Source organism: Buceros rhinoceros, unplaced genomic scaffold (assembly GCF_000710305.1).
Source record: "Buceros rhinoceros silvestris isolate BGI_N320 unplaced genomic scaffold, ASM71030v1 scaffold2280, whole genome shotgun sequence".
Classification (NCBI taxonomy): domain Eukaryota; kingdom Metazoa; phylum Chordata; class Aves; order Bucerotiformes; family Bucerotidae; genus Buceros; species Buceros rhinoceros.
In genome coordinates, this window is record NW_010389979.1 from 29,188 (window position 1) to 55,624 (window position 26,437).

The 26,437-nt window shown below is 37.0% G+C and overlaps 1 protein-coding gene across 1 annotated transcript in view; it reads right to left on the reverse strand.

Moving 5' to 3' along the window:
• Positions 1–22,612, reverse strand: part of WWP1 (WW domain containing E3 ubiquitin protein ligase 1) — a 34,778-nt gene extending 12,166 nt beyond the window's left edge. The window contains exons 1-15 of the mRNA XM_010135875.1: positions 22,526–22,612; positions 20,666–20,804; positions 18,216–18,340; positions 15,257–15,394; positions 15,091–15,157; positions 13,064–13,245; positions 9,372–9,720; positions 7,296–7,391; positions 6,469–6,643; positions 3,169–3,223; positions 2,991–3,075; positions 2,764–2,892; positions 1,769–1,841; positions 1,612–1,683; positions 487–575 (exon numbers count right to left, since the gene is read on the reverse strand). Of these exons, the coding sequence (XP_010134177.1) occupies positions 487–575; positions 1,612–1,683; positions 1,769–1,841; positions 2,764–2,892; positions 2,991–3,075; positions 3,169–3,223; positions 6,469–6,643; positions 7,296–7,391; positions 9,372–9,720; positions 13,064–13,245; positions 15,091–15,157; positions 15,257–15,394; positions 18,216–18,340; positions 20,666–20,804; positions 22,526–22,595 (1,844 nt within the window). The 5' untranslated portion in view covers positions 22,596–22,612. The remainder of the gene's footprint in view (positions 1–486; positions 576–1,611; positions 1,684–1,768; positions 1,842–2,763; positions 2,893–2,990; positions 3,076–3,168; positions 3,224–6,468; positions 6,644–7,295; positions 7,392–9,371; positions 9,721–13,063; positions 13,246–15,090; positions 15,158–15,256; positions 15,395–18,215; positions 18,341–20,665; positions 20,805–22,525) is intronic.
• Between the last annotated feature and the right edge of the window lie 3,825 nt (positions 22,613–26,437).

Consider the following 26,437-nt stretch of genomic DNA (forward strand, 5'->3'; position numbering starts at 1 on the left):
TTCCTGCACTACTTATGCAGCCTGTTCATCTGCTGTTACTTCATGCCTGTACTACTCTCCTCTTGTATGTCCTTTCTGTTCATATCTGCTGTTCACTTATTTTTTTCCAAATAAGCAAACCACTTTATTTTTCCACAGTGCCGACTCCCAGGGAAGGGAAACTTTCTGATAGAAAGTTTCTGAAATAAGTCAGTCTAAAGCAATTAACTGGCAATTAATTGGAATTTTAAAAATTCCAATTTAAACATCACCCTTTGTCAAAGAACTGAACAACTGAGACCACAGTCTTACTAATGCAAGGTCATAACCTATAACAATAGCCCGTGCTGCTAGTTCCACCTCCTTAATAGATTAAGGTGAGCTAAAAAGGTAACCAGTGTCAGACTGCAAAAGCAAGCAGTTTCTTTGCCAACAGAAAGACATTAGAAATCAAGATCAGAGTGCTATTAAAAAAATAAAAACTATCTTAAACAAACTTTCTTTTACCTTGCTAAGCCACCGTAATCCAATCCTTCTTCTCCTCTGAATATAACATATAATCTTCTCCTCAAATCATAGGGTTTTAATGCCATAATCTATTAAAGAAAATTTAGTAAGTTACAGATTATGCATTGTCAGTACAATCACTCCTTTTTTTCCCTGATTTTATTCGATACAGAAATGCCATATATGTCAAATGTTTACCCAGATGTGACAAGCAGTTAGACCATCTCATGGTACAATGACCTGCACACAAAAATACCAATTTGGACTTAAAATTCTTGAGTAGCAGACTGGTAGCAAGAGGGAATGCACATCTGGAAAGTATCACTATACAGCTGCCCTGTTCTTATACTCTTCTTAATGCATTCGTTATCATTAAAGGAAAACAGGCTAAAAGGTATTTCATTTGATATATTAACAGATTTTTTGTTTTAGGCAAATCACATCAAAAAGTTACTTGCTCTAATTCAAAGTAAGTGTAATATACTTTCATTAAAAATACACTTTTTACCTATACAACATCGCTCCCAAGAGGTTTTGTCCTAGTGACAGTGGCAAGGATTTTCATTGTTACAGAGAAGGAAGGAAGGAACACACATTGACTGCAGACTGTAAGAGCTCAAGAACGGTAAGCTTCAATTACACAGATTTAACATTTGAAGGACAAGGCAGGACATTAGTTTTAATTGGAGGAAACAGCATTTTGTAATGTATATCACCACACAAGAATGAGAAAAGCAAATCTGATGCGGTTAAGTTAATATAGTATGCAGTGTAGTTAACCTACAAACTCTTTTTCACAGGATGCTGTAGATGCAAAAAGTTCACAATAGGAGCACACACAAGCTCACAGAGAAAAAGTTCCTTGAGGATTACTGAAATATCCAGAAAACCCACAAAGCTGAAGAAGCATTTTGATTGTGAACAACTGGGAGCTGAAAGATCATTTGGTATAAGTACTATATACATTACATCTGTTCTTACAGTCTTCCCTAAGAATCCCTTCCTTTGGCTAATACCGGAGCGAGATTACTGTGCCTGAAGGACCATTAGTCTGAACTGGCTATGGCCATTTTTGTTCTTAAGTTTTGTCTTGATAGAAAAACACAATAATCTTTGCAGGCTTACTTGCTGGAAGGAATCCTCAAACAAAGTCTGTCTGGATACATTGATTTTCACATGACTTGGCAGTGCATTGGACTGTAATCATAAGGCAATAATGTTAAAAGGCAGCATATCTAAATGTAAATTCCAACCATTTAAAAAGTAAATAATTAATCATTACCTGACACAAGTAACGGAAATGAGCAAGTTTCCACCTAAAGCTACGCTCATAAGCAATCTGTGGCCCTTTATTTCTGTAAGAAAATATAGTTCATATACATTAACCACACAGACATCAAACAGTACTTTCAACGTTAAACAACAACATGTAAATTTCAAAAATACATAAAAATTGTTATGGTAAAATATACTTGAAGGTTTGGTTATCCAGCCTTCCTTTCTGCTCTCCACCCCCTTTTTTGTTTTGTTTAAGATGCTAGTCAATTTATCAAATTTGAGAGAAAGGTAGAGATCCAGAGGATTTCAAATCCCTATCCTGTATAAATTATAAGCCAGCTAGCTGAAAGAGAGACATCTAATTCATCATCCTCACTGAGAGAAAGACTGCTAAAATCAGGCTTCACAAATTCAGTTATTTGTGGAACTATGAAGGAATTTCTCATACAAAACTCTACAAGCTCTTTGAATGAAAGGTTATCGAGTTGTCACCAGAAGCAAACCCTACACTACATAAAGACATTAAGACAGCTACCATGGGTCAATACTTCTGACTAAACTAAACACTTGCATGTAAGATTTCGGAAAAGTATTTAGCACTGCTTTGTTCAGGCATTAAGGTTGCTAGAGTGTATTAAGTATAAGCACAAGTCATTACAATCATTTGCTGTTACTTTAAAATTTACATTAGTTCAATTACATCAGTTCAATATTCAGGTTTACCTCATTTCCCTTCTCTTGTTTACAAAATAATTACAATCTTGGTATTTGAAAAGTCTATAAAAACTACTGAACCTTAGAGCAGTACAGCAAAGTGTGTCAAAGATAAACAAAGCTTAAAAATAGACTAAATTTACAGGGCAACAATTTGTTCATAATTTAGCACTCAATTCCAGCTAAAAGTATAGATCGTTTTGTAGTATGAGAAGATGTCACTATTAAACTATAACAAGTTAAAACTTCTAAAACATTAAAAAATATACTTAGTTTCTCACTTACACAGAAGATTTCCCAGTACGAGGATCATTGAAGGTGGTGGTTCTTGTATTATGGTCAACAAAGTATCTGACACCTTCTCTGGTATATCTGATTTCCCAGCCCTCTGGAAGAGGGTCCTCATTTTGTAAACTGCAGAAGATATAGCAGACAGTACTTTTTCTCACGTATCGTGACACATAAGAATTAACCAAGATCTTTTTATGTGCACACTCAACATACACACCTACCCTTGAGTTCGAGGGTCTTCCCACTGTGTTGTCTTCGTGTTATGATTTACAAAATACACCCTATCATTTGAATCCACTCTCCTTTCTAGGGAAAAAGAAGAAAAAACCCACTATACCACGATTGCATTCCAAATTCCTGTAACTGTCTCTTCCTGAAATCAACAGCTAATTAACTTACCCCAACCTGGTGGTAAAGGCCCAAGTGGATCATTTTCTGCTGACAACATCGAAGCCTATTTAAAAACAAGTTAGGTCAAATATTACTCACACTTTTTCCTTTATGTATTTTAAGATTACCACTAGTTCTGAAGACTACCTATTCTGAAAAAACATCATGGCATTTTTTTCTCTGGTTTTGGTGAAGAAACACAGATTATATGGTAAGATTTGCACACTTGCCTCCACTGTTTCCAACCCAGTGTACCCTCCCTTTCCCTTTGTACAGCAAACTGGAGAGAGTCAATGGTCTTAAACACATACATACAGCTCAGAGAAGTTTTGTGGAAGTACATATAAGCAGATAAGCACAGTGTTCTTGCTTAAGAACACATTGTACTACAATAAATATTTCCAAGCACAGTGATTAGTGCCAACACAGGGTTTTTCGCTTCCTCAATGCATGGTAACTTCCCTGGACGTTTGGCTATTTTCAGTTTGTCATTCCAAACGCAGCTGCATTCATTAAAATATGCGGATAGTTAAAAATGTACCAACATACAGTAAGATTAAAAGAAAAAAGTAAAAAAGCAGATTAAATTATTATGTAAAGTCATGCTAAGCTTCGAATAGACTGTGCCCGTGCAGAATTTCCCCAGTAGCTCCCAAGAATAAAATATGGGAAAAATAAAATGTAAAAAGCAAAAATGTCCCAGACCGCAGGATCCATGTTCTGATTTATAATTAAAAGCACCCACACCCTAAAAATTTTTGGACATTAAAATTATTTCTTCTTTTTTGTGCCAAATGATATTTTGATATATGGGAATCAATCTACATTTTGCAAAGAGTATCTTAAGGATCACCTTGCTACTAATACTGCTTCGTATAGCATTTGCAATCCCAAAAAATCTCAAATCCATTTAAGAGTTTACAACAGCAAAGTCAGGCAGAAAAAGCTATGATATTTTTTCTGTGAAACAGAAACAGAGCAAGGATCAGAACAAAACACAGTAGTTAAAATCAAGCTGTCTCTTTGTTCCAGCCACCAGCTACTAGATGAGAATTATCATTGTCTCAGCAGCGAATGCAGTTAGCCTTTTCTGCTTCTGGTATACAGTTGCAACAACCTTGTAACCAAGGACTTCTCTGCGGTGGGTATAAAAAGAACAGCACACAACAGAAAACACAAAGAACTGACTGGTGGCATGAATCAGGTATTTCCAATCTTCTTAACGGGTCCAAGGATTTGTGTGTGGCTGCTGGCTAACCCATCTTTAACAGAACACACTGAAACACTAGGCAGAGGCATGGGATGAGCCAGATTCAATACCAAAGGAGTACAGTATACTAACCCAGGTAAAAAGAAAAGTAACTAAAATAACTATATCCCATCTATTTTTCTTATTTCACATAGTTTAGCTTTGACTATTCAAGGTAACTGAAACATTTGTGTACCAAGTATTAATTCGCTCTTTCCCGAAAAATAAATTAAAATCTCACTTATGAACTGCTATATATGCAGTGTCCTGATATGTCACCAGAGGAAGAAAAGTCATCTGTAGTTTGACCTTAACAATTCTAGAAGAAAGTACACAGTAGCACCAAAGTTTAACAAAAGAAAAATAATTTTTTCTTCCCCCAGTAAAACGTGAGTTCTAGGTATGCAACCGGTACACTAATACTTAGAATTGTAAAGAGATGCACTCAAGTTATCTTTTCTCTTCTTTCAGGTATATTGTGTCTCACAGACAAATCCTAATTTAGTGAGTCTACGGTCAGAGGGGACATTTTAAGAAATGAGTCTGTTATTTTCAGTAAGAGTTATCAGTAAATTAAGAAAGGAACATAATTTAATTGAAAAATGTATTGTTCCCTGAGAGACTAAATCTAGCTCAAAACAAAGTAAATCTCGGGATCACGAAAGGGAGAGTCTTCTTAGACGTTTAAGCAATGGATCAAAGTAGTACAAAGTACAAAAAGTTGCTCAACAAGAGTTCTTGGCTTAATGCGTTTCATCTGTGGTTCTTGGATATGCATTAGAAGTTACTAACATGTACAAATATACCTGAAGGGAAGGTGCAAAGAGGATGGAGCCAGGCTCTTTTTACTGGTGCCCAGTGTTAGGACCAGAGGCAATGGGCAAATGCTGAAGCACAGGAGGTTCCCTCTGAATATCAGGAAACACTTTTTCACTGTGAGGTTACCAAGCACTGGCACAGGAGGTTCAGGGAGGTTGTGAAGGCTCCATCCATGAGGGTATTTAAAAGACATCTGAACATGGTCCTAGGCAACTAGCTCTAAGTGGCGTTGCTTGAGCATGGGGTGTTTGGACCAGATGAACTCCAGAAGTCCTTGACTACCTCAACCATTCTATCTGTCTCTAACTGCATAAGATAAATTGACTTTGATGCACAGCTTTAGGAGTTAGGATTAGTGGTAATGCATGTTTCTGCTATTGCTAGGGATGATATAATGTCTAATTGGATAATGAGAAGTTGAGAACTGTTAAATGTAAAGATACTGCAGCATGCTTCACTTCAGAGAGGTACCTGAATGAAGTCCACCAAATTCAAAGCAGTTAAGTCTGCAGATGCATCGAATCCCAGTAAAATAAAGCTGGTTCAGACTTGTACTTCAATGGTTTCTTCTTTATCCATCCCAGCTTTGCTGTGTATCACTTACAAAGCCTCTGGGATTGGAACTTTTTTTTTTGAGACCAAGCACAATTCTTAAAATTGACTGTTTCGAGTGATAGTGACAAGCAGGCACCATCATTTTTAACTCTGAAAATACAGCTATTCCGTTCATCCAGTCACAGACAGAAAAATCTGTCTCAGAAAATCTGTCATCTTTGAAGTAATTCGTGGTACTTTCTTCAGGCAGAACTATCTGAGAGAAATGGAAAACCATGTAGGAAATTCCAAAGCTAAACCAGGTATGCAAGCTTCAAAAGGAGCTCAAAGTAAAGAACTGCTGCTTGTACTAATGAATGACTCTTAATCAGTTCTGAAGACCATTTAATGTTCAATATACCCATAACTCAGCCTTTATGTTCCTTTTCTGTTAAGGGACTGCTTTAGCTTAACCTCTTACTGCCATCATCAAAAACATCAAGTATCGTGCAGTAAACAAGGCTCAAGTTAGGAAACAGACGCAGAAGGGAGTACTTTTTGCCTTTAAGTATGATTTTTGTTAACATTTTTCAACAGAATCAGAATCTGAATTACGAATGCCAAACACCTTGTAACACATATGGATGAAAAAGTTATAGAATCACCTATGCCTCTCTACTTGTTTCTAAATTTTATGTAGAAGTTACCGAATAGAGGTATCGTTGGTTGAATTGTTGCATAGCTCCCTGCAGTTGATTCCGTTGAGATTGCCATTGCTCAAAGTTCCTGACTGATTCCATTGTTGGTCGCTGCCACGTTGTTGTTCTGGTATTGTGGTCCACATAGTACACTCTCCCACGATCATCAACTCTTCTTTCCCAGCTTTCAAGAAACATAAACGTTTACAGCTAAATTTTTCAGTATTATTACATAACTAATTTTCTCTTTATGTTAAATTCCTAGACAGTACTTGAATGAAGTATTGGAGTCACTGGCATGATTTTAATTTCTAAAGTACACAGAAGTTCTCCCTAATGTTATTGGTAGGAGGACAACTACACGGAGCAAATTTGGACTTCAAGCACCAGCATGCTCAGCCATCATTTTAAACCTCTGTCACCTCTTTTTTTAACTTCGTAAACTCCTGTGACCATAAGCCGTGTCAGCAGACTTCACAGAACACATTTTGCCTGGAAATCTAAGGTTTGGAACCAGTGCGCTGCACCTACTGGTGCCACCTCAATAAAGGAGGTCAAATGTTCATTATTTAATGCTTAAGTTTTAAAGGAAGAACAAAATAATTTAGTAGCTGTATTTGAACAAGTCATCAGAACAAGTAACATACAGTACGTGTATTCCTATAACAACAGCTGCAATTAATGTAATTCTAAATTAACTGAAAGCCAGAATTTTTTGATACATGATGTATAATACAGTTTTGATGAGCTGCTTATAACAGCTGGTATTTTCCCTGCACCAAACAAACAAATAAATTGTACCTCTATCACATTTTAATCAGAAAAGTCTACATTACCCAGGAGGTAAGGGCTGTGGTCTTTCCCATGTTGTAGTTCGTGTGTTGTGATCAACGTAATAGGTTCTACCATGAGGATCCTTTCTTTGCTCCCATCTTCAAGACAACAAGATTTTCATGTAAGTCAAGGTGAAAAATGTTTCCTTAGGACTTCTTTCCAACTACGCAAAAAAGTACCTTAGTATTGAATGAAAATGCTATGATCCAAAACTCATTATAAAACACCAAAAAAACCTCACATTAGAATACACACCAGTTACTTCCTGCTTGAACTGAGAACACGTTAAAGATTTCTTTAAGGGATTTGGTACATAAAATGAGCATATATAAATATTCACACCATTTTCAATTTCTATTTAAGATACCTGAAAAAGTCAATTAATCGTCTGCTCAAGACTTGGATGCTAAAATAACTTCATTCAAAAAGTGCTTAGAGATGCATTCTTTGCATTTCCAAGCACATGCCTCTTCAAAAAAACAGGGTATTTATATTTTGAAGCACAATCCCTATATCCAATAAACAATGGGCTCTTTCAGAGAGAATGTGAAATTTGTGCTATCACTTTCCTGTGTTTCTACTTCCTATCCTGGTAAATTCTCTATCTGATATCCCTGAGGATTATTTCTTCAGTTTCAGTTGCAAAGCAAACTTACACTGAAGATGGAGAGAGAACCAAACATTATAAACAACTGAAGTTTCATGCTGCTGAGAACTGCCATAATGCAATAAAAATATTTATAAATGGGAGAAGAAACCAGGATAAATGTTGGATGAAAAGCTGAAGACCTCGCTTGCATTAGATATATGTTTTTCTTATATACATAATTCATTAGCTCCTAAAAACACAGGCAGAACACCTTGCCTGCTACTCACATGGTTCGGTGTTAATTTCCTCACTATTGCAAAGCATCATACAAAACTCCTAGAAAACGTTCAACAGGTTACATGCCATGATTACAGGAAGGTAAGAGAGGAGCAGCATCACGTTACAGAGTTACTAGGGCTAAACATAAAGGAGACTCAACTAGATGGGGGGTTGGGGGGGTGGCAGGGAACCACAAGAAACCCCCCACAGAAATGTGATGAGGGAGGAATGAAGAAGAAATGAATTTGACCATGGTGTGTGCCGTGCCTGGAACTCATTGTCCTAAACGGGACAGTATGTAATCAATTAAAAAAATAAAAAGAGTGTGGACCACAGGAAATCCCACCTATAAAGAGCTTCCACTGTCAAATCACCTGAGAATTAAAACCTTTGTAACTCTTCCAACAATCTACATATGGTATTTATGTCTTTTCAGATGACTGCTTTCACGTTTATGCCTCCTTCAGAGAGAGGCAGTACAAGACAGGCTCTCTGACAGACCAGCTACAATGACACAAGGTATATAGACTTTGACTTAGGAAACAATTTCTGTGTTCAGAAAATGCTAAAGTAGTTAATATTGAGAGTATTATGGAAAGGTCAGTATTTCTAATTAGTTACTGAAGACATCTTTTCACCCAAACATGAAAGCATCTTTAAAAAAAAACCTTACAGTCAATATATGTATTTGAGCATGGACTACACATCTTAATTTTGTCTTTAAGGTTTAGGACTAGAAAAGTATTTTCTAACAGTCTAATAGAACTAAAAGTTTCTAGCTATTCTGAGAACTTCAAACCTGTATTTTTATCTAGAATGTTATTGACCTCACTGAAACACAGCAAGCACCTATAAGTATTTCTAGACTATTTTTTCACTTCTCTGTATTTTGGTCCTAGTACATTCTCATAGTTTAAGAGCCAAGGGAGTAACAAATCATGACCCAAATAAGTTTGATTGTATCAAATGAAAAACCTTCAAGTCCATAACACCCCAAATTTTGTCTATTTAGATAATAACACCATTTCAGATCAGTTCAGTCCTTACTTTCTTGGACAAGAGCTACTACTCAGTTACAGAAGTAGTACAAACCCCATTTTCGATCAAATAACCCCACCTCAGCCAACTGACATGCATGTGGCAATCCTAGTATAGAATTAAATTTCTGTTTCTTTATATGCACATTCAGACAAGACATAGGCCCACATACCCTGGTGGCAGAGGTTCTGTACCAGCATTACCAGGCTGCTGTCTAACAGGTTCTGCAGACGCACTTGAGGTAAAGGAGGATTCCCTTGGTTTTGCTGCATCTGCTGCTATACTGTTCCTAGCGTTAGGTTGAGCACAGTCTGTTGCAGCTGTAGATTCTAGTTCAGCAGACACAACGGGTAACGCAGAAGTGTGGCTTTCAGAACAACTAGTTGCTTCTGTTGTTGACTGAGGTTCTGCTGTAGTGTTAGTGCAATCCGAGGACACAAGAGCTTCAACTGAACCTACTGGAGCCTCAGAGACAGAAGAATTACCGGCTTCTGGTGCAGAGGCAGATGACTCGCCATTAACTGAGAAATGGGAAATAAAGACATTTGTGCATCAGACTCTGATGAGATTTATTTTTCAGATGGCCAACTTTTGGGATAAACACATGGAAGGAACATATTTAAGTCACACCTACATGCCATAAGCAGCATTTTTGTCTAAGATGATGAAAAGTCACAATACACCTGTCTCAGTTAAAGCTCTCTTTTTGCCTCTCCCGCACTCTCCCCCAAACTCTCCCTCTCCCCCTCACTCTCTCCCTCTCATCCCGTCTCCATCTCCACCACTCTCTCCCTTTTCCCCACACTCTCGCCCTCCCCCTTTCTCTCCCTCTCCCGCTAAAAATCCCCTCCTCCCCCGCTCTCTCCCTTCCCCCTACACGCTCGCCCTCCCCCTTTCCCTCCCTCTACCGCTGTCTCTCTCTCCCTCTCCCCCACTCTCTCTCTCTCTCTCTCTCTCTCTCCCTCTCCACAATCTGCAAGCCATTCTCTGTACTTCCCTGCTAATGGAATTTCTTAGTTTCTGCATATCTTGGTCAACTCAACATTACTTACTATTACATTACCTTACTCTTTAGATTAGCAAAAGGTACCCATCTGCCTCACAAAGACCAGTACTGCTTTAATTGCTTTGAAACTCTGAACTTATATCGACTTCAAAAAAGTAGTTGATTAGCATGACATGAAAGAAAAATATTAAGAGATAAATAACTCCATGAAATTGGAAGAGTATGAGGCATCATACAGATTTTTTTCCTTTTTCAGAGTTGAAGTACAGAAGCCCACAATTACATAAAAATCCCCCTCCAAAAGCAAGATTAGAATATAAAAATTAGATTGTCTAACGTAATTTATGTAGTTCAATGACTGATGAAAATTATTTTAGAATTGCAAAGTAAATTAATTCTTGTCTTTTAAAGAACAATACAACCAACTCGAGCAAGCATAATCTCAGAAAAAGGTTAAAGCAGGCACAGGCTTAGCAGGAAAAGCAGGCTAAGGAGGCTTTATTACTCCTAAGTCCACTTGGCCAACATACATCAATACCAATCATCTGCAGAGCTTAACACAGCAGTATCTCAGTGCAACAAGATCTTGTCTTAGAAAAGCAAAATCAGGTATGTACAGCAGTCAGCAGGATCCCCATTAAAGTCAAGGCCCTATTAAAAGCAGTGCAACATCATTCACAGCTTTCATTTTCCGCACCATGAATCAAAACCAGTCGGTAACAATTCCATTTAAACTCATTTGTACCTCTGCTAGAGTTGGAAATATTTTTCTACAAGACTAAATATAGCATACAACATAGACTTTAAAAAATTTTCCAACAGCATACTATTAGCATACAATTATAAGGACTGAGGCCACTACAACTGCTCTATACTCATAAACTCACTAACACAGATTTGCAAATTTAATCCTTGACTAGTGCCTACAAAATGCATAATTTAAAAGAGTTAATTTTCTTCAAATCTGTATTACACTCTTACAAATAAAAAAATAGCTAGATTCTACTTATTACTTGCAATATGCAAATAACATCAGCAATTTCTTGCTTTCCCAAATGGTCATAAAAGCAGATCAAAGAATTATCAACAATAAAACAATAAATACATTGTCACCAGCAATGTATTTAAATTAGCAAGTCAGTTTCTTTAAAGAATTATCACCAGGCCGTAAATATTTTCTTGATATGCATAATGATAAGCATGATTTCAGAGGCATCAACAGATTTGTAAGGTCCACAAAGGCATTGCTTTTTGAACACATCGATTCCAAGGTAATCCATCACTACCTCCAGCTCACACAAAACGGGTTAACTACATTAAGACACGTCAAGACTTCGTATTATTTCCAGCAAAAGTAAAGCACAACCTTAAAAAGAAATTACTAACTACAGACAATCTTATCAAGTTTATTCAACCTTCTGTTTAAACTAGCAACACTTTTACTTAAATAGGAAAAATGCCAACTGAAATTTCAGCTTTCATTAAAAAAAAAACAACATTCAATTCCTCCAATGAAAGAGTGAATGCAGATTACATAACTAAGTTAGAAGCAAAATAACTGACCAATCATCAGCTCTTTCAGAGATCTAAAAAAACCTAACATCAGCCAATTACCTTACCAATTAGATCTAAAACAGCAATTCTGGCAACGTCACATGAAATTACAATCCTACTAGCATAACAGCAGGGAGGAAAAAAAAAAGCTTGTCATTAACAAATGTTGAGACCTGATTTATTCCTTGCCTTAAAAGACTCTCCACTAACTGGTACAGTAGTTGAAAACTGTTATATCAGCGCCTCAGTGCAACCTCAGCGAAGATTTCATCAATATTTCTATTTTAACAAATCAATTATTTTTGCAATTACCATATCCTAATATAGATTTCAAATGGATCTCTCCGTTACTGAAGAAAAAGGGAGCAATGCCTAAATAATATATGGCCTCTGGCCTTCAACTGAAAAGAGGGGAATCAAATTCAAGTTCTCCAAACCGAGAAAAGCTTCAGAGAAGGCCTAATTTAATTATTATCTTTTAAAGTTCGTAATTGTTTCTGCTATCTTCCTACCGTACAGACATTTCCCACTCTACTACAGAAAGTTTGACAGTCTCTGTTCCACCGTTTATTAACAACTTGTACATTTCTACTTCAGGTTATCTTTTTCCTCTGCTATCGCTGTAATCTCTCTGACAGCTCACAAAAGGCAGAAAGTGCTGAGAAAGCACAATTATTATTGGATGCAAAGTTTTGCCAGAGGAACAAAAATGAAAAAACACTTTCTTTTCACTTGTTTTACTGTACCGAATGTTACTTGCAGTCATAATGACAAATTTTGTGTTTAAGAGGAAAATGAAATTTTATATTTGCCAATACCTGTTTTAAACAGCGTATCTTTTGGAAAAACAGAGAGCAAAGAGAGTCTGCAACACATCTTAACTTGGAGCATAGCAGTTTCCTGACAGTACTAAAAATCAGACTTATATAATGGCAAGAGAAACTTAACTATAGTTACTCAAATTAATTGTGAAAGAAATCTGATTTTTCCTCCAGACAATCAGTAATATGGTTTAATCATCTGGGACAGAGAAATTGAAGTTTCGGATGCTTTACATCTTTCTTCATCAGAGAAAAGAACTGATGGGAAAGCATGAGTTAGTACATTTAAGAATGGATCTACTCCAGAAAAATTCACAGAAGTGCACACACAAGATTATAAATTCAAGCCCAGAAACATCATCTCAGTATTTCTGATATCTAACAAAAAAATATATATAGAAAAAGTGGCTCAACTTAAGATATATTTCAACCAGATAAAAAAGCCTTATGGAATATGTTCTTCTCATACTCTCCCATTCTTACCAGTGCTGTTGACAGGCTGAGCTGCAAGTGGTTTTGGTACCGGTGCATTTTTGGGTCTGGCTGCAACATGAGTAGGAGATGGTGTGCTGTCTCCGTTAACAGCTTCTATACAGAATGTATTCGGTACTACAGAGTTGGAAGGTACTTGATTCTCTATTCCATTAGAAATGTCACAAGCAGATCTTGGTGAAAATAAAAGACCATTTTAGGTTATTACAAACAGCATGGTAAAGAGTTATGCAACTAAACCACACCCCACATTAAATCACACTAAAGAAACAAAGAAAGAAATGGAAGTAAATTCACAACAGTTTGCAACACAATGTTTGCAGCCTAGGTAACAGTCAAGCGCAAGACTGAGACAATCAAGGAACAAAAGGCAAAGTTACAAAACTCTACCTCAGTAAAAGGAAAATAAAATGAGCTTCCCTATACATAGGCAGGATGTAACATTGTGAGGACAGATACACACAGGCAGCTCTGTGTTTAAAAAGCCACATGGAAATTAATGCAACATGAGGGCTTGTTCAATTACACTGTTTTTACCTAAATCTATCCCCAAATGGTTAAAACCACCCACCAGAGACACATATCATGAAAACTACATTGAATGCCAACTCCTCATCTTCTCAAGTAGAGGCTAAAAACTTGAGAAGTCAAACAGACGACAAAAAAAAATATTGAGAACTGTTAAAAGCCACACTTTGCAGAGTTAAGAAAGGAAGAAGTATTTCCATGCTACCTTACCAACTCAAAAGGAGCAGTACAGAGTTGAAGTATTATCCCTTTTCAACTCTAGTCTACAAACCTGATGTGCTTCCTAAAGGCATGCATCAAAACTACCTTTAAACTTCATCTCTTAATTTTAAAACTGCAAATCAAAAATGCTGGATAGTTGCATGGAAAACTGCTGTAATCACAGTTATCAACATCAAGAGCACAATTCCAGTAAAAGGCACACCTCCTCTCCACCAACAATAGCTGAATGAAACCAAATTACTGTTACTGCTATTTCAAAATGATATGCAGATATGTTTCAAATCCCTTTTAATGATCCCAAGACTTCCTAACTTTCTAACAAAAACTAAGGAGAAACAATTTTCTATCCTCACTCCCTCACACTAGGCACTCCTGGGGGAACAGAGACAAACCTCCACATACTCAAAATAAGAATCAAGTCAAACGTACAAGGACAAATGTGTACCTGTCACTCAAACGGACAGCAACTGTGTATTTTTTCACTCTATCATGTGTCAGGAACATAAATGGAAAGGGGTTCACTGCAAGGTAACTGAGCAGGCCAGAAACATTAAATTCATCCGAATGTTTGCCCCCTCACTAACAGAGAGGGAGAAAACAATCTGCTCCTACTTCTTTCTAGGCAGTCTTTGAGTTGGTATCAAGATAAAAAAGCCAAGAATGAAGCTCTCAATTGATTCCAAAGCCTATTTCTTGCAACTTCAGGCTGAAGCAGGCAAACCCTTAGCCTCAGTGTTCTGAATACTGCTTCCTAAACTCAATACAACTCTCTTAAACAATGTCCTGATCGCAACCTTAAAAAGGAACCGGGTAAGGAGGAAGTAATTTAGGCTTTTTTTCTTCTTCCTTCCATTCAGATTGTACATTGCAACAAGTTGGTACACGTGAATAGAAATGGTTCTTAAACAGCAGAAGAAAACAAACGGCATAAGTACACAAAACCACACTGAACCACTGCTCCTCTAATCTCTGCTGCAGCATTTAGCTGACTTCCAATCAGTTGAATGTTTATGTTCAGAGGGCTACGCATCCAAGAGGCAAGTGGAGAGTAGACTCTAGCGCAGAGGAAGAGCAGAGTAGTAAATTTAATTTTCCTCAAGCTAAATTATCTAACTAGCATACAAGTAACATTTCTAAAACTGTGGTAACGTAATAATTTAGGGTTTCAAAAATCCATCACCTTCAGAAAAAACAATCAGCATAAGCATTTCAACTGATAAATTGCTAACTTACTTCATATAGTGCAAAATACAAAAATTAATTCCAACCTGGATGTACTTCTTGCTGAAGTATCTCTGCTTTCATGCACAGCCTCGCCATTTTGCTGAACTTCTACTGAACAATAAAGAAACAAATTCAACAGAAATAGTCCAATATATCTTGTTTGAAATCTTAATCAAAATAACACCATCTGATTTAATTCTTTTAACTTACTGGTTGCTGATGAACTGAGATTTGTAAGAGATTCTTGCTCAACAACCAAACCATCTAGCACAACTGTCAGTTCACCTGTTTGCACCATGCCACTCTTGTTTTCCAAAGAGAGTTTCAACTGTTCTTTCACCTTCTCCACTAAAAATGGAGTTAGGGTGGATAGCAGGAGAGAAAGAGAGAAGTGATAAAGGAAAGATTAAATTCTAAAGAACATTAAAACAGACTTTCATCACAAAAATGTGATACTTGTATTTAGTTGTACAAAACTGAACATGATAGATATTCGGATGATTCAAATCAACACAGAAATCACTAAGGAGCTGTGTAAATTTACACCTTCTGTGGCCAAAAAGCACTGTTTATTGTAAAAATAAAATTGGCCATTTACATAGTGTATTCTGTAGGTATGCTTTAGGATCCACATGGTTTTCAGTACTTGGTCATTCAGGATTTCCCAGGTTTGCTGTTTCCACTAAGCACTTTGAAATTATGCACTACTTACATAAAATGAGAAGGCTTAAAGTCAAACCACTTCTGAACTGCACAGCCAAGTATTACAAGTCACAGTCATTCTACATTCTATAAGCCATTCTACGACCAGAGCTTATGTTCATTTCTCATACCAGCTTCCAAAACTAATTCTAAGAGACCACTGAAAAGAACAGTGACAGAGATTATACCTCAAGTAACCAAAAATTAAATCAGAAACTATTCTCACCAACTTTGAAATAATTGAGATATACAAAAAGCTGTGTACATGGTACAGTAAAAGAATTCAGTATGACTGATAAGCAATGCACACATTTGTAGAGAGTCAAACATAATTCAGAGGTAAAACATGTTGTGGATGCTGTGTCATTCTAAATCAACTGTTACTAGTACAGGAATTAAAGCTACATATAATAAATTAAAACACAATCAGCCATTAGTTCACATTAATCGAGTTAAAATGCGTAAGACCTTTTAGTATTTGCAGTCTCCATGCAAAAGATTAATTTTCAAGATATACCACCTTATTTCCCTCTACATTATAGCACTCAAGCTAAAGTTAAAGCTCACCGTGCACTTCTATGCAGTAAACTAGCATTTTTTTTTCATTTTTAACCTGTATCATAGATGAACAATAAACATGAAATTAGGGAAGACTACCATAAGCTATTCGCAGGTACCCCAAGCTGTTATGTTAAAGAGCAGGTTCAATAGCATAGCTGGGCAGCAGTTCCTAGCAGACAACCACTGCTACATTACAATGTCTTTCAAATCACTTCACATTGCTAGAGCAAGCAAAAAGCTCCCTAATCTACACAATTATTCATTTGGCAATCTGCATTTTGGAAAATGTTACTACCTGAAAGAAGAGAAAGAAAGAAACTAGCCTACCACTGCGTTGTTAAATTAATGTATTTATAAATCGATTTCTGCACAGGGTGATTGGTTTAGCTTCTATTTTAATGGGTTATGTCCCCAGACCAAGAGTTGGCTGTAGTCCAAGCAAGCCAGCAAGAGCCAGCAAGAAAACTGGGAGGAGTGTGGGCAGCAATTCAGTACTGGTGGTGTTTTAACAGGAGAAAGTAACAGCACTAATTCTAAAGTTTCTGCATTTAGAGGACTTGCCCTTTACATCTTCTCCAGTAAAGAGCCTTTCATGTACTATGTTTTAGATTAGGTATCAGTAACTGAATGACTGCAGGATACCAATCAGATTATTCTACACTGAATTATTGGATAATCGAGTGTGTGTCAAACTGCTGACTTGCCCAAATCTGGAACACTGCACATAAATTACTTTTGGTGCTGTGTACGGCTGACTCAGTCAACCATGCCCTGAAAGAACTTGCCAAGTTGCTGGATTCTACATCCCCTGGATGTACAGAAATAAAAAAATTAACTGTTTTATTAGAAATAATAAATATTTTTAACTATTTGGTTTGTTGTCATTATCACAGCCGAGTTTCTTCTGACACAGGGAGTTTTTTAATTTAAAAAGGAGCCATTTTTTGGCTCTAACTACAGAATCTTGGGCAGTATCTTTATAATACTGATGATGAAACCTGCCCAGGGAGGTGGTGGAGTCCCCATCCCTGGAAGCGTTTAAGACATGTGGATGTGGTGCTGAGGGACATGGTTTAGGGACCCTGGCAGTGCAGGGTGATCAGTTGGACTCGATCTTAAAGGTCTCTTCCAACCGGGTGATTCTATAATTTTATATTCTGTTTCAATTTCCTGTAAGAATCAGAAAAATGAAGCTTTTTGTCAGCTCTCCTGTCCCCATCCCCCTAAACAGAGCTCTCAGGTTCATATACTGAACTTGCGAGGAAGGTTAGAGATTGGTTTAGCTGGAATTCTCCTGATACTCTGGAGTGGAATTTAAAGTTTGGATCCACCATCTTCTTGTACAAATGAAAAAAAAATTTGAAAGCAAATTAGATAAAGAAGACCTGTTTTAATTTTATTAAAGACAATTAAAATTAGAAATTACACAAAATACAACAATCTCTAATGCACTAAAAGGAAGATCTCAACTGTTTCATTAACCAGTGGCTCCTACTGCTCTCTGGGCAGATAACTTATGAGGGAAAAATATCCAGCCTTTCTATGAGAAGGAAAACAAGAAAAATTACATAGATGGCTTTTCTGAAAGTTTAGACTTTTTTTTTACCTAGTCTATCTTTGAGCAAATTAGTCATTAGTTTGCACAAAACACCGTATTTAATCACCGCTGCTTTTACTTATACTCTAAAGTAACTCAAACTCTTATACTTGTTTCAAAATTGTTATATCCCATTATTACATTTAAATTGCTCTCAGTAGCACAGACACGTCTAGAAGAGACAAGTAAAGACCTTAACTGAAAGTCAGTCGTAATCACATGTATAGTTAGTAGTCTGGTTGCCTGTTTGATACATAGATTAGTCATAATAATTCTACTTTACTCAAAATATCCTTCATGATAACTTACATTTTCTATTGTGTATTTCCAAAGCTTGTCTCAAGTCTACAGTGGCTCTTCCTAATAAAGCATCTGCTTTTAAAGTGTGATGGCTCCATACTCTAAACTCCAGCGTAGTCTGTGGAGTCACATGCCTGCACATAAAATAATTTTTTTAAAAAAATATATACAGATCTCAAATTATTAATTCGTGTTATTAGGAGCATTTGAACTCAATTCACTTCCTCATAGTTATTGTATTTCTTGATACTAATTAACTGAAAGAAGTTTTTGCACTGAAAGGAGAAATTTTTAACTAAGAACTGCAAACAATATGATATTTATACTTAGTATCAAACTTAGACTGCATTACTACAATAACATAAGGAATCTGATTATCACAAAAATCTACACTAAGCTCAAATCTCAGCTATATAAAACATAACTTCCCTTATTTATTAAAGACATCTTTTCCCTATTCCTCACTACTCCAGAATTCTAAATAAAAACTCAACATTATTTGGAGAAAAAGGTGGTAAGTGTATTTGTCTGCCACTAGGAAGAAAAATACTGAACACGTTTAAAAAAAAGGAAAAAGCAACCAATCAGCTACCTGTAAGCCGGAAGAACCCATTTAATAAGTGTCAGCTTGCCATGAAAGTGTTAGTAACACATTATTTGTGAATCCACAATTATACATAAAACCATAAGGCATAGTCACAGGAATCAGAGGGGAAAAACCAAATGATGAAGCTAACGCAAAAACTGGAGGGAAGCAGAAAGGTAAAGGCTCCAATTACAGTAATATTACGATAACCTTTGGCGGTGAGTGTCCCGCTCAAGAACGACAAGGGGAAGCTATTAAGTTTTGTAGTACAGGGTCTAGTACTGCATGAGTGTTCCAGGCTGTGGAAAATGGAGTAGAACCACTGTACTGCAGAAAGTCAAAGGCCACAATATCCATCAGTACTGGGTATAGAAAGTTTTAACAGCATTAATGAAAACAATACTAACAACAATCCCCACCCTTCCAACAACAGGGCTAGCTTTATAGTCACTTGAACGTGTTGGACAATGTGGATCACTTTTGCTGAAACCCATGAGTAAATGTATTTTTGCATTTTGAATAGGCTGCCTTCTTATGGAAGTCTTACTAAAAGACCAGCTCAACAGAGAAAAACCTCCACCTTCACACAGGGAATATATTGCTGGTGCTCATGAAGACCCATAGAAGTGAGGGGAATTTGGTAACCCAGAGTTCACTTATCCTCAAATAGACTGGGTAACTGAAGCAATAAAATACCATTCCAACAGCCAGAGGAAGAGGGGGCCAGAATACGTTCTCTGTATCAGGCTAAAGTCCAATGTAATAGTGATGATGGAATGAGTCAGTTTGTACTGCGCATGCCAAATTACCCCATTTCCATCAGCTCACCAAATCCTGCATAACCAAACCTGCCTCCTCCACAGAAGTTCTGGTCTCTGTGAATATACCGGTAGCTCTGCACTTGCGCTAGTAATTACTCCTGGAAATCATCGTCAGATCCAAGACTACATTAATCTCTTCTGCAATATCGCAAAGGGCTAATCAGCTCTACTAAACCTGAAACACTGAGAAACGTGGCACAGAATACCCTACTCACTTCAGCCCGGGTCTGTAGTTAATAAGGACGTGTTTCCAAGCAAACAGTTTCCCAAAGCTAGGTATGTTGTACCACCTCCCACTCTCCAGCACTGCTAGTTATAGGATCCTGGTGTGGTTCCTACTACTAACAAAGCTGGCCATTACACAAAGACCGGTCAGATGCTGTAAAACGTACTGGCCCATGCTCAGTGCCACCTGATTGTCGCTGTGTTGTTTCGAGACCCAGATCTGAAGCAGTACAATCTTGGTTGTATAATAATGCATTCTAGCCAACTGTACAGTGCAAGATTGCCAGGTCTTCACAAAGTCATGTTCAGCTATATCCACACCTGTAGCACTGTTAAATCAAGTTAAACCACAAAAAGACTGAAAAGGTCAAATATCAGGAAAAGTTGCAAGGTCACTTTGCAGTAAACTGTTTTTGTGTGTATATTCCTTCATTAGGAAAATCAAGGGGAAAAGTGACCTTCCTCATAACTACTACTTATCCAGCTGAGATTCTTTTTCCTTTTAAAGTTGAGAATGACATGGTCACAATTAGTAACAGCTTTTCGAGAGGAATCGTAAACTTGAGTGGTCCACAGTGCTAACAAATATCAACAGTATACCACGTATAGCAACTGCACACAAGTAACATACTCTGTACAAAAAATATTCTCAAAACATTGTAAGAATTGAGAAAAAAATATTTGCGATAAATATCATCTTATGTCTACACTTAGTCGTCAACTGCCGGAAAAAATTATGTAGGCAGCCAAACTTAGTAGATATTTGCTTGCAATGTCTGCCTAATAAGTAGTATTAAACAAAACAAAACAAAAAAAAATCTACTTACACTGTCAGCTGCTCATCCCATTTTGGATTTGAAGAACTACTTGATTTTGTTGTTTTCTTAATTTCTCCATCTGCGGTTAATTCTGTGTAGAAAGTTGTTCCAAACCAATTCTTTTTCCGCTTCAGTTTGGCACTAGAAACTAATAAAATACATGGCTTTATCTGTAACAGCATACTGTTGCTGAAAACCAGAAAACACGCTGCCTACAAAACATATGAAACACAGCATGGCAATATTATTCCTCACTTTTTCTACTTCTGCAGAATGTATAAAGGTCAATGCTAAAACGGTAGCTTTTATTTTCAAAATCTACTTTGTCAGATAGTTAAAATCGTGTGACATATTCTCTTCACCGCATACTCTGGCAGGACAGGTTGGAGAGACTGCACAATTGTTTCAGAGATAAACACTAAAAATCACGTGGGTTCTTCTCTTCATTTTCTCATTGTTCTTCCTACTTTTCCCTTAACTGAAAAATATCCAAGTATGATATATCTGAGCGATTATCAGGCAAACTTTTTTTTTTATATGCAGTTCAGGCCTAATTAAAAATGTCCCTGTATAGCAACGGCTGTACACAGAGCCTCATTTCCTTGCTTGTATTACCTGAGCAGTTAACCTGAGGTTTGACACATCAGTTTGACAGAAGTTAAGAAATCAACTTATATACATACATACACACATATACATTTACACGTATATGTATCTACCCACAATATCTAACTACTTCCTGGTAACATTCTTCCTTTTACCTACTCTAACACTGTCATAATTAGCTATCAAACTTGTTTACCTAGATGCATTTTTTTATCTTCAGATTACAACAAGTCTTTGTTCTGCTCTGCCATCCCACAGAAAGATCAGCTAAGACTGACACCAACTGCCATATGCCTGACCAATTCTTATCCGTGAGTAGCAGAATGCATAACCTACTTGGTTTGTTCAACATCTACTGAAAAAAGTGTCCCAAATATAACCAGAAATTGCTTGTAGCCCCCTGTGTTTCCCTTCCAGCAGATACCGAGACGGCTGCATTCTGCCTTGTACTATGAGACCCAGCACAGCAAAAGAGAAAAATAAACAGTCACAAGATGCAACATAGTAAATTCCAATTGGATAGAAAGGAAAACATTTCACAGTGCTGTGGTTCATCACCAGAACAAGTTGCCCAGGAAAGCTGGTAATCTACAGCTCTAAGGTACTGAAAACTCAACTGCACAGTAAGCAACCTGAGCAACTTAATCTAACTTCAAAGGCAGCCCTGTCTTCAGCCAGAGAGCAGACTAGGAAATCCCCAAAGGTCCCTTCCAATCTAAATTATTGCATGCGGCTGTGTAACCCAACCTGCTGTCCTAAGGATAACACAAAATACCTGTATTTCTCTCAAAAGATTTTTAACCGATACGTAACCAAAGACCTTAATTTTTTGAAGGGCCAGCAGATTTTGGGATCCCCTCCAGTTCTTCTCCAGCCTCACCTTAACACTGCACGCATTTTCAGCTTGGGGTTCAGTACCACTCATCTTTTTTATAGAATATCAATAATAAGTATTCCCTCTGCAGAATTCATGCCATTAATGATTTGTTCCCAAATAAAATTCCTTACATTCGTTCCTACTGTTGTAATGAATCTCTTTTTTTTTAATTTGAAGATATCATTAAACTCTGTCATCCACCTTCCTATATAACCTCTATCTAGCTTCAATTCATCTACATATAGTCAGAGTTTTAACTGTACCATTCAAGTTATTAATTAAAATATTAACTATACTGATTGGGTTTTCACACATATTTCAAAGATTGCTTTTTAGAACACATATGTTTTCATGTAAAAATCACCGTGATACCTATCACTACTTGCCTGTTACTTGCATCTGTAATCTTCCATTACGGCTGTTACTTGTGTCAGATCTTGGTGAGGCCGTGGCCATGTCAGAGGTTTCAGCTTCAGCCTGAGGAAGAGAGCATGCAGGCAGCTCATTAAAAAGTACTCATCTCTGCATGTTAGTTACAACTGTTAAATAAAATGTTCAACTAATCAGCAAGTTACCATACATTACTTAGACACGGCAGAACGCATCATTTCATAACAGCAGTTGAAAAAAAACCAATTACTTTCGAAATCTGTCCCACGTTACCTTTCAGGATGCCAGGACACTTCAGTAATGCATACATTTACATAGTTTAGAACAACTGTGTAAGACAAGGGAAAAAATTCAGCCGTCATACACCAATATTCCTATCTCCGGAAGGTGTGCTTATGGTCTGATTTCAGATGAGCCAAGCACCAGCAACTTCAAACAAACAAAACATCTGACAATGCTTGAAAAATCAAGCTGTCTCTAGAACAGTACACTCAAGCGATAACACGATTCAGACAACAAACATTTGAATCTACCCCTAGATCTGCAATCAGCTTTCTATATCACCGTTATCCACCCACAAATTACTATTCTCAACTACTGAGACAGTAAGCTCTTTACAAGGACCACTCTACCTTACCATTACGCAACTAAAATAGCGTGGCTCTGATCTTAGCTAGGGCAGCCCAGCACTTGAAGCTCATGCAGAAAATACCACTCCTCTCTTCATGAAACAAAGCTACAAGTATTCTCCGTTTCTATTAGACAAATGTTTTTCATAAGTAAAGTATGTACATTTAAAATAGACTTCCCGTGATCTGGATGAACTTCCATATATTTATTTCTGTGAACATTAATTGGTATCAATAATAACACGGGAACAGTTATCACCAAACCTTTTTTACTGTGCATCTCTATCAGTAAAATTTTTTTAAGCACACACCTCCAATACATGTAATATTTATTTATAAACTGTTTACAGGTACTACTTTACTAATATATTCTATACATTATACAACATATAAAACAAAAGGAGATAGAGATGAAATAAACAGTATTTTTAAAAAATTGTTACTAATAACGGTACAAAAAACCGTTTTGCTCTCTAAAACAATTCTTTTTGTGAGATCCGTGTGATTGAATATGCTTCATTTTTTAAAATGTTGCCTTAATACTTTGTAATACAGTGATTTGAAGGACTGGTTCTAAATTCAGTTTATTTCAATACTTTTTAATGGCTGTCATAGCTGAAAAGACAATTTACAAAGATACGTACATCCTAATGAAAGTGCATCACTGGCTGCACTTGCTAAATCATAACAGTAATTTTTCATTCCATCCACTAATTGCACAACCATTTTTTTTGAAATCTGGCCAGTAAACTTCCATATTGCCCAATATTAAGCAGTTGTTATTGCAAACTAGTGGAAGGTGTTGCATTTTTACATTTTTAACAAATTAGTTCAAAATCCTCTGAAACTCTTCATTTGGAAGACTTTTCAACAGGTGAGGAAATTCTGTTTCCAAGTTTAAAGTTACAGATCTTCTCTGGCAACAAAAATCACACAATGGTGGAAATGTTTCCAAACATCTGTCTTCAAAACGCTCTCTCCATAGCATGTGTTTCTTTGAAAAAGCAGTCACCTTCTTGCTCATTGTTGCAATGTCACCTTCACTTTGAAGGGACACATTAAGTGTCTTTACTTTTCGTTAAATACTTGTTAGTCAGCATACTGCTGACAGCCACCTGTCATCTCAGGACAAGTCAGCAAATTCAGACCACTCATCTTTTTGTGAAAGAACAATGCATAGTTAAGAGCTTTACAACACTTCTAAGCACTTTGCCATCATAACAAGCACAGTTCTGCACAGTGCAAAAGATTTTCCTGGTCACTTCCCATGTCATTACAAGTTATTGTAAAGATTCTACTATTTAAAGGTCTTGTTTTCACACAACTGACCACAGTGATGACATCCCGCAGCACTCTGCGCACCTCTAGCTCCAGTTCCTTGTTGCTTGCCTGCATGATGCAGTGAATAAATTCCATGCGTGGTGCTCTCCTTGTAACCTTGCCCCAGAATCCTTTTTACCTCAGTCAAAGCAGCCACTCTATCGGTGGTTACATTTGTGGAGTTTTTCCATTCAAAATAAGTATTATTAAATAAGTTATTTACTGCTAAGGACATATCTTCTTTGGTACATCTTTCCTTAGTGACTTAGTTCTTTGATTATTTCAATACCAACACAGAATCTAGCAACTACTGTAAGGTAAGCCACATTAAAAACATCTGTACTTTCATCCAGCTGTATAGCAAGCCTCCCACACTGCGTAATATTTTCTAATATTTGTTTCTTCGAATCTTTGGCAATGTTTTCCAGACATCTTCAAATAGTATCTGCTGACAAAGGATGCATTTAAGATTGTCACCATATTGTCTTCCATGTATTATTTCAGACATTTTTACTGCATCAGGAAAATGAAGTGTTTCTTCAACAGTACATGGCTTCTACGCCTGTTGCTATTGAGAAACCTCAAAAAGAGGCTTCTAAAGTTCCACCATTAAGTTCAGCAAAATCTGGCAAAGTACTGCACTGAGTATCACAGGACTTTAAACATTGCTGAAAAAATTGTAGAGGTTTGTCCTCATCTTCTGAATGCTTAGGTTTTAAATGCCTTGCTAATTGTGATGGCTTCATGCTACCGTTAGCTGATATATCTCAAGATACTATATTCTTAGGGTGAGGTTCATCATTAACAATAGTGGATGTACATTCATATTTCAAATAGTGTTCCTGAAAAACCCAAATTTTCCTGACCAACTTCTTATCAGATATAACTGCCATTGTTTTATCCTCATAATGCAGCTGATCAGAAGCTCATACTAGGAGTAGAAGAAGCATCATCTCTGTCATGTTCTTACCGTTCACCTGTGCTCACATTATTAGCGTTACCTGCAATCCACGGTCTCTTTGCAGGATATTTTTTTAAGCCACTTGTCCATTCTGTGAGGGTTAGTTTAGTTAAAACTAGATAATACAATTCACAGATCCACCTAACCAGGCATATATAAACTGCATACACTGCAATACATGAAAACAAAGTGAAAGTGCTAGTTCAACTCCTCCACACTGTGGAATACTAAATTCACCCTTCAGACACCTCGCAAAATACACATGACGCAGGACCGAGTGAGGCTGCCAGTGTCAATATGTATATTAAACAGAGCTGAATTTCTTTCTTACTTTTCAGATAAAATATAAGTCCTAATATTTTCTTGCCACACCTCCATGGATGCTCTTGTGCACCCCATTTTGGAGGCCACTGATACCGAAGACATCAAGCGAGCAATACATGCCATTAATTCTATGACAAGTAAATTTAAATTCTTTACAAGAAACCAAGATCTGCAAACTAGTTCTAACCATACATTAAAGAGATTTTAGGGATACTTTTGTAACTGACAAATTATTATTATTTTTATTGGTGGTTTTTTTTCCTCCTACTGCTCAACCTGTACAGATAAAACATGCTAGGGGTTATTTTTACAGGTTTTATCTGGTTGGTTGGTTGTATTTTCTGGGGTTTTTTAATGCTAATCCTAGCATGCACAAAGCAAAGTAAATGCAGAAATAAATAAATAAACTCTGTCAAGGTCCTCAGGTAGACAGTTCATCGTTCACTTCTGACAAATCCAGCTTTGGGGATGATTGGGATCCAACCCAAGGCTTGTGCTCCGCCACAGAAGCAACATTTTAGGACTTCACGGTGTGTTTACAAGTGTCCTGGGTTAGCCAAAACTTCCCTTGTTTTGGGAAGCTCTGTTGTAAACCGACCAATCAGGTATTCCCTGCCGTGTACACAGAAACACAACATCAATAGGTTAAAAGTTCCGGTGGGCTTCTTTCCGTT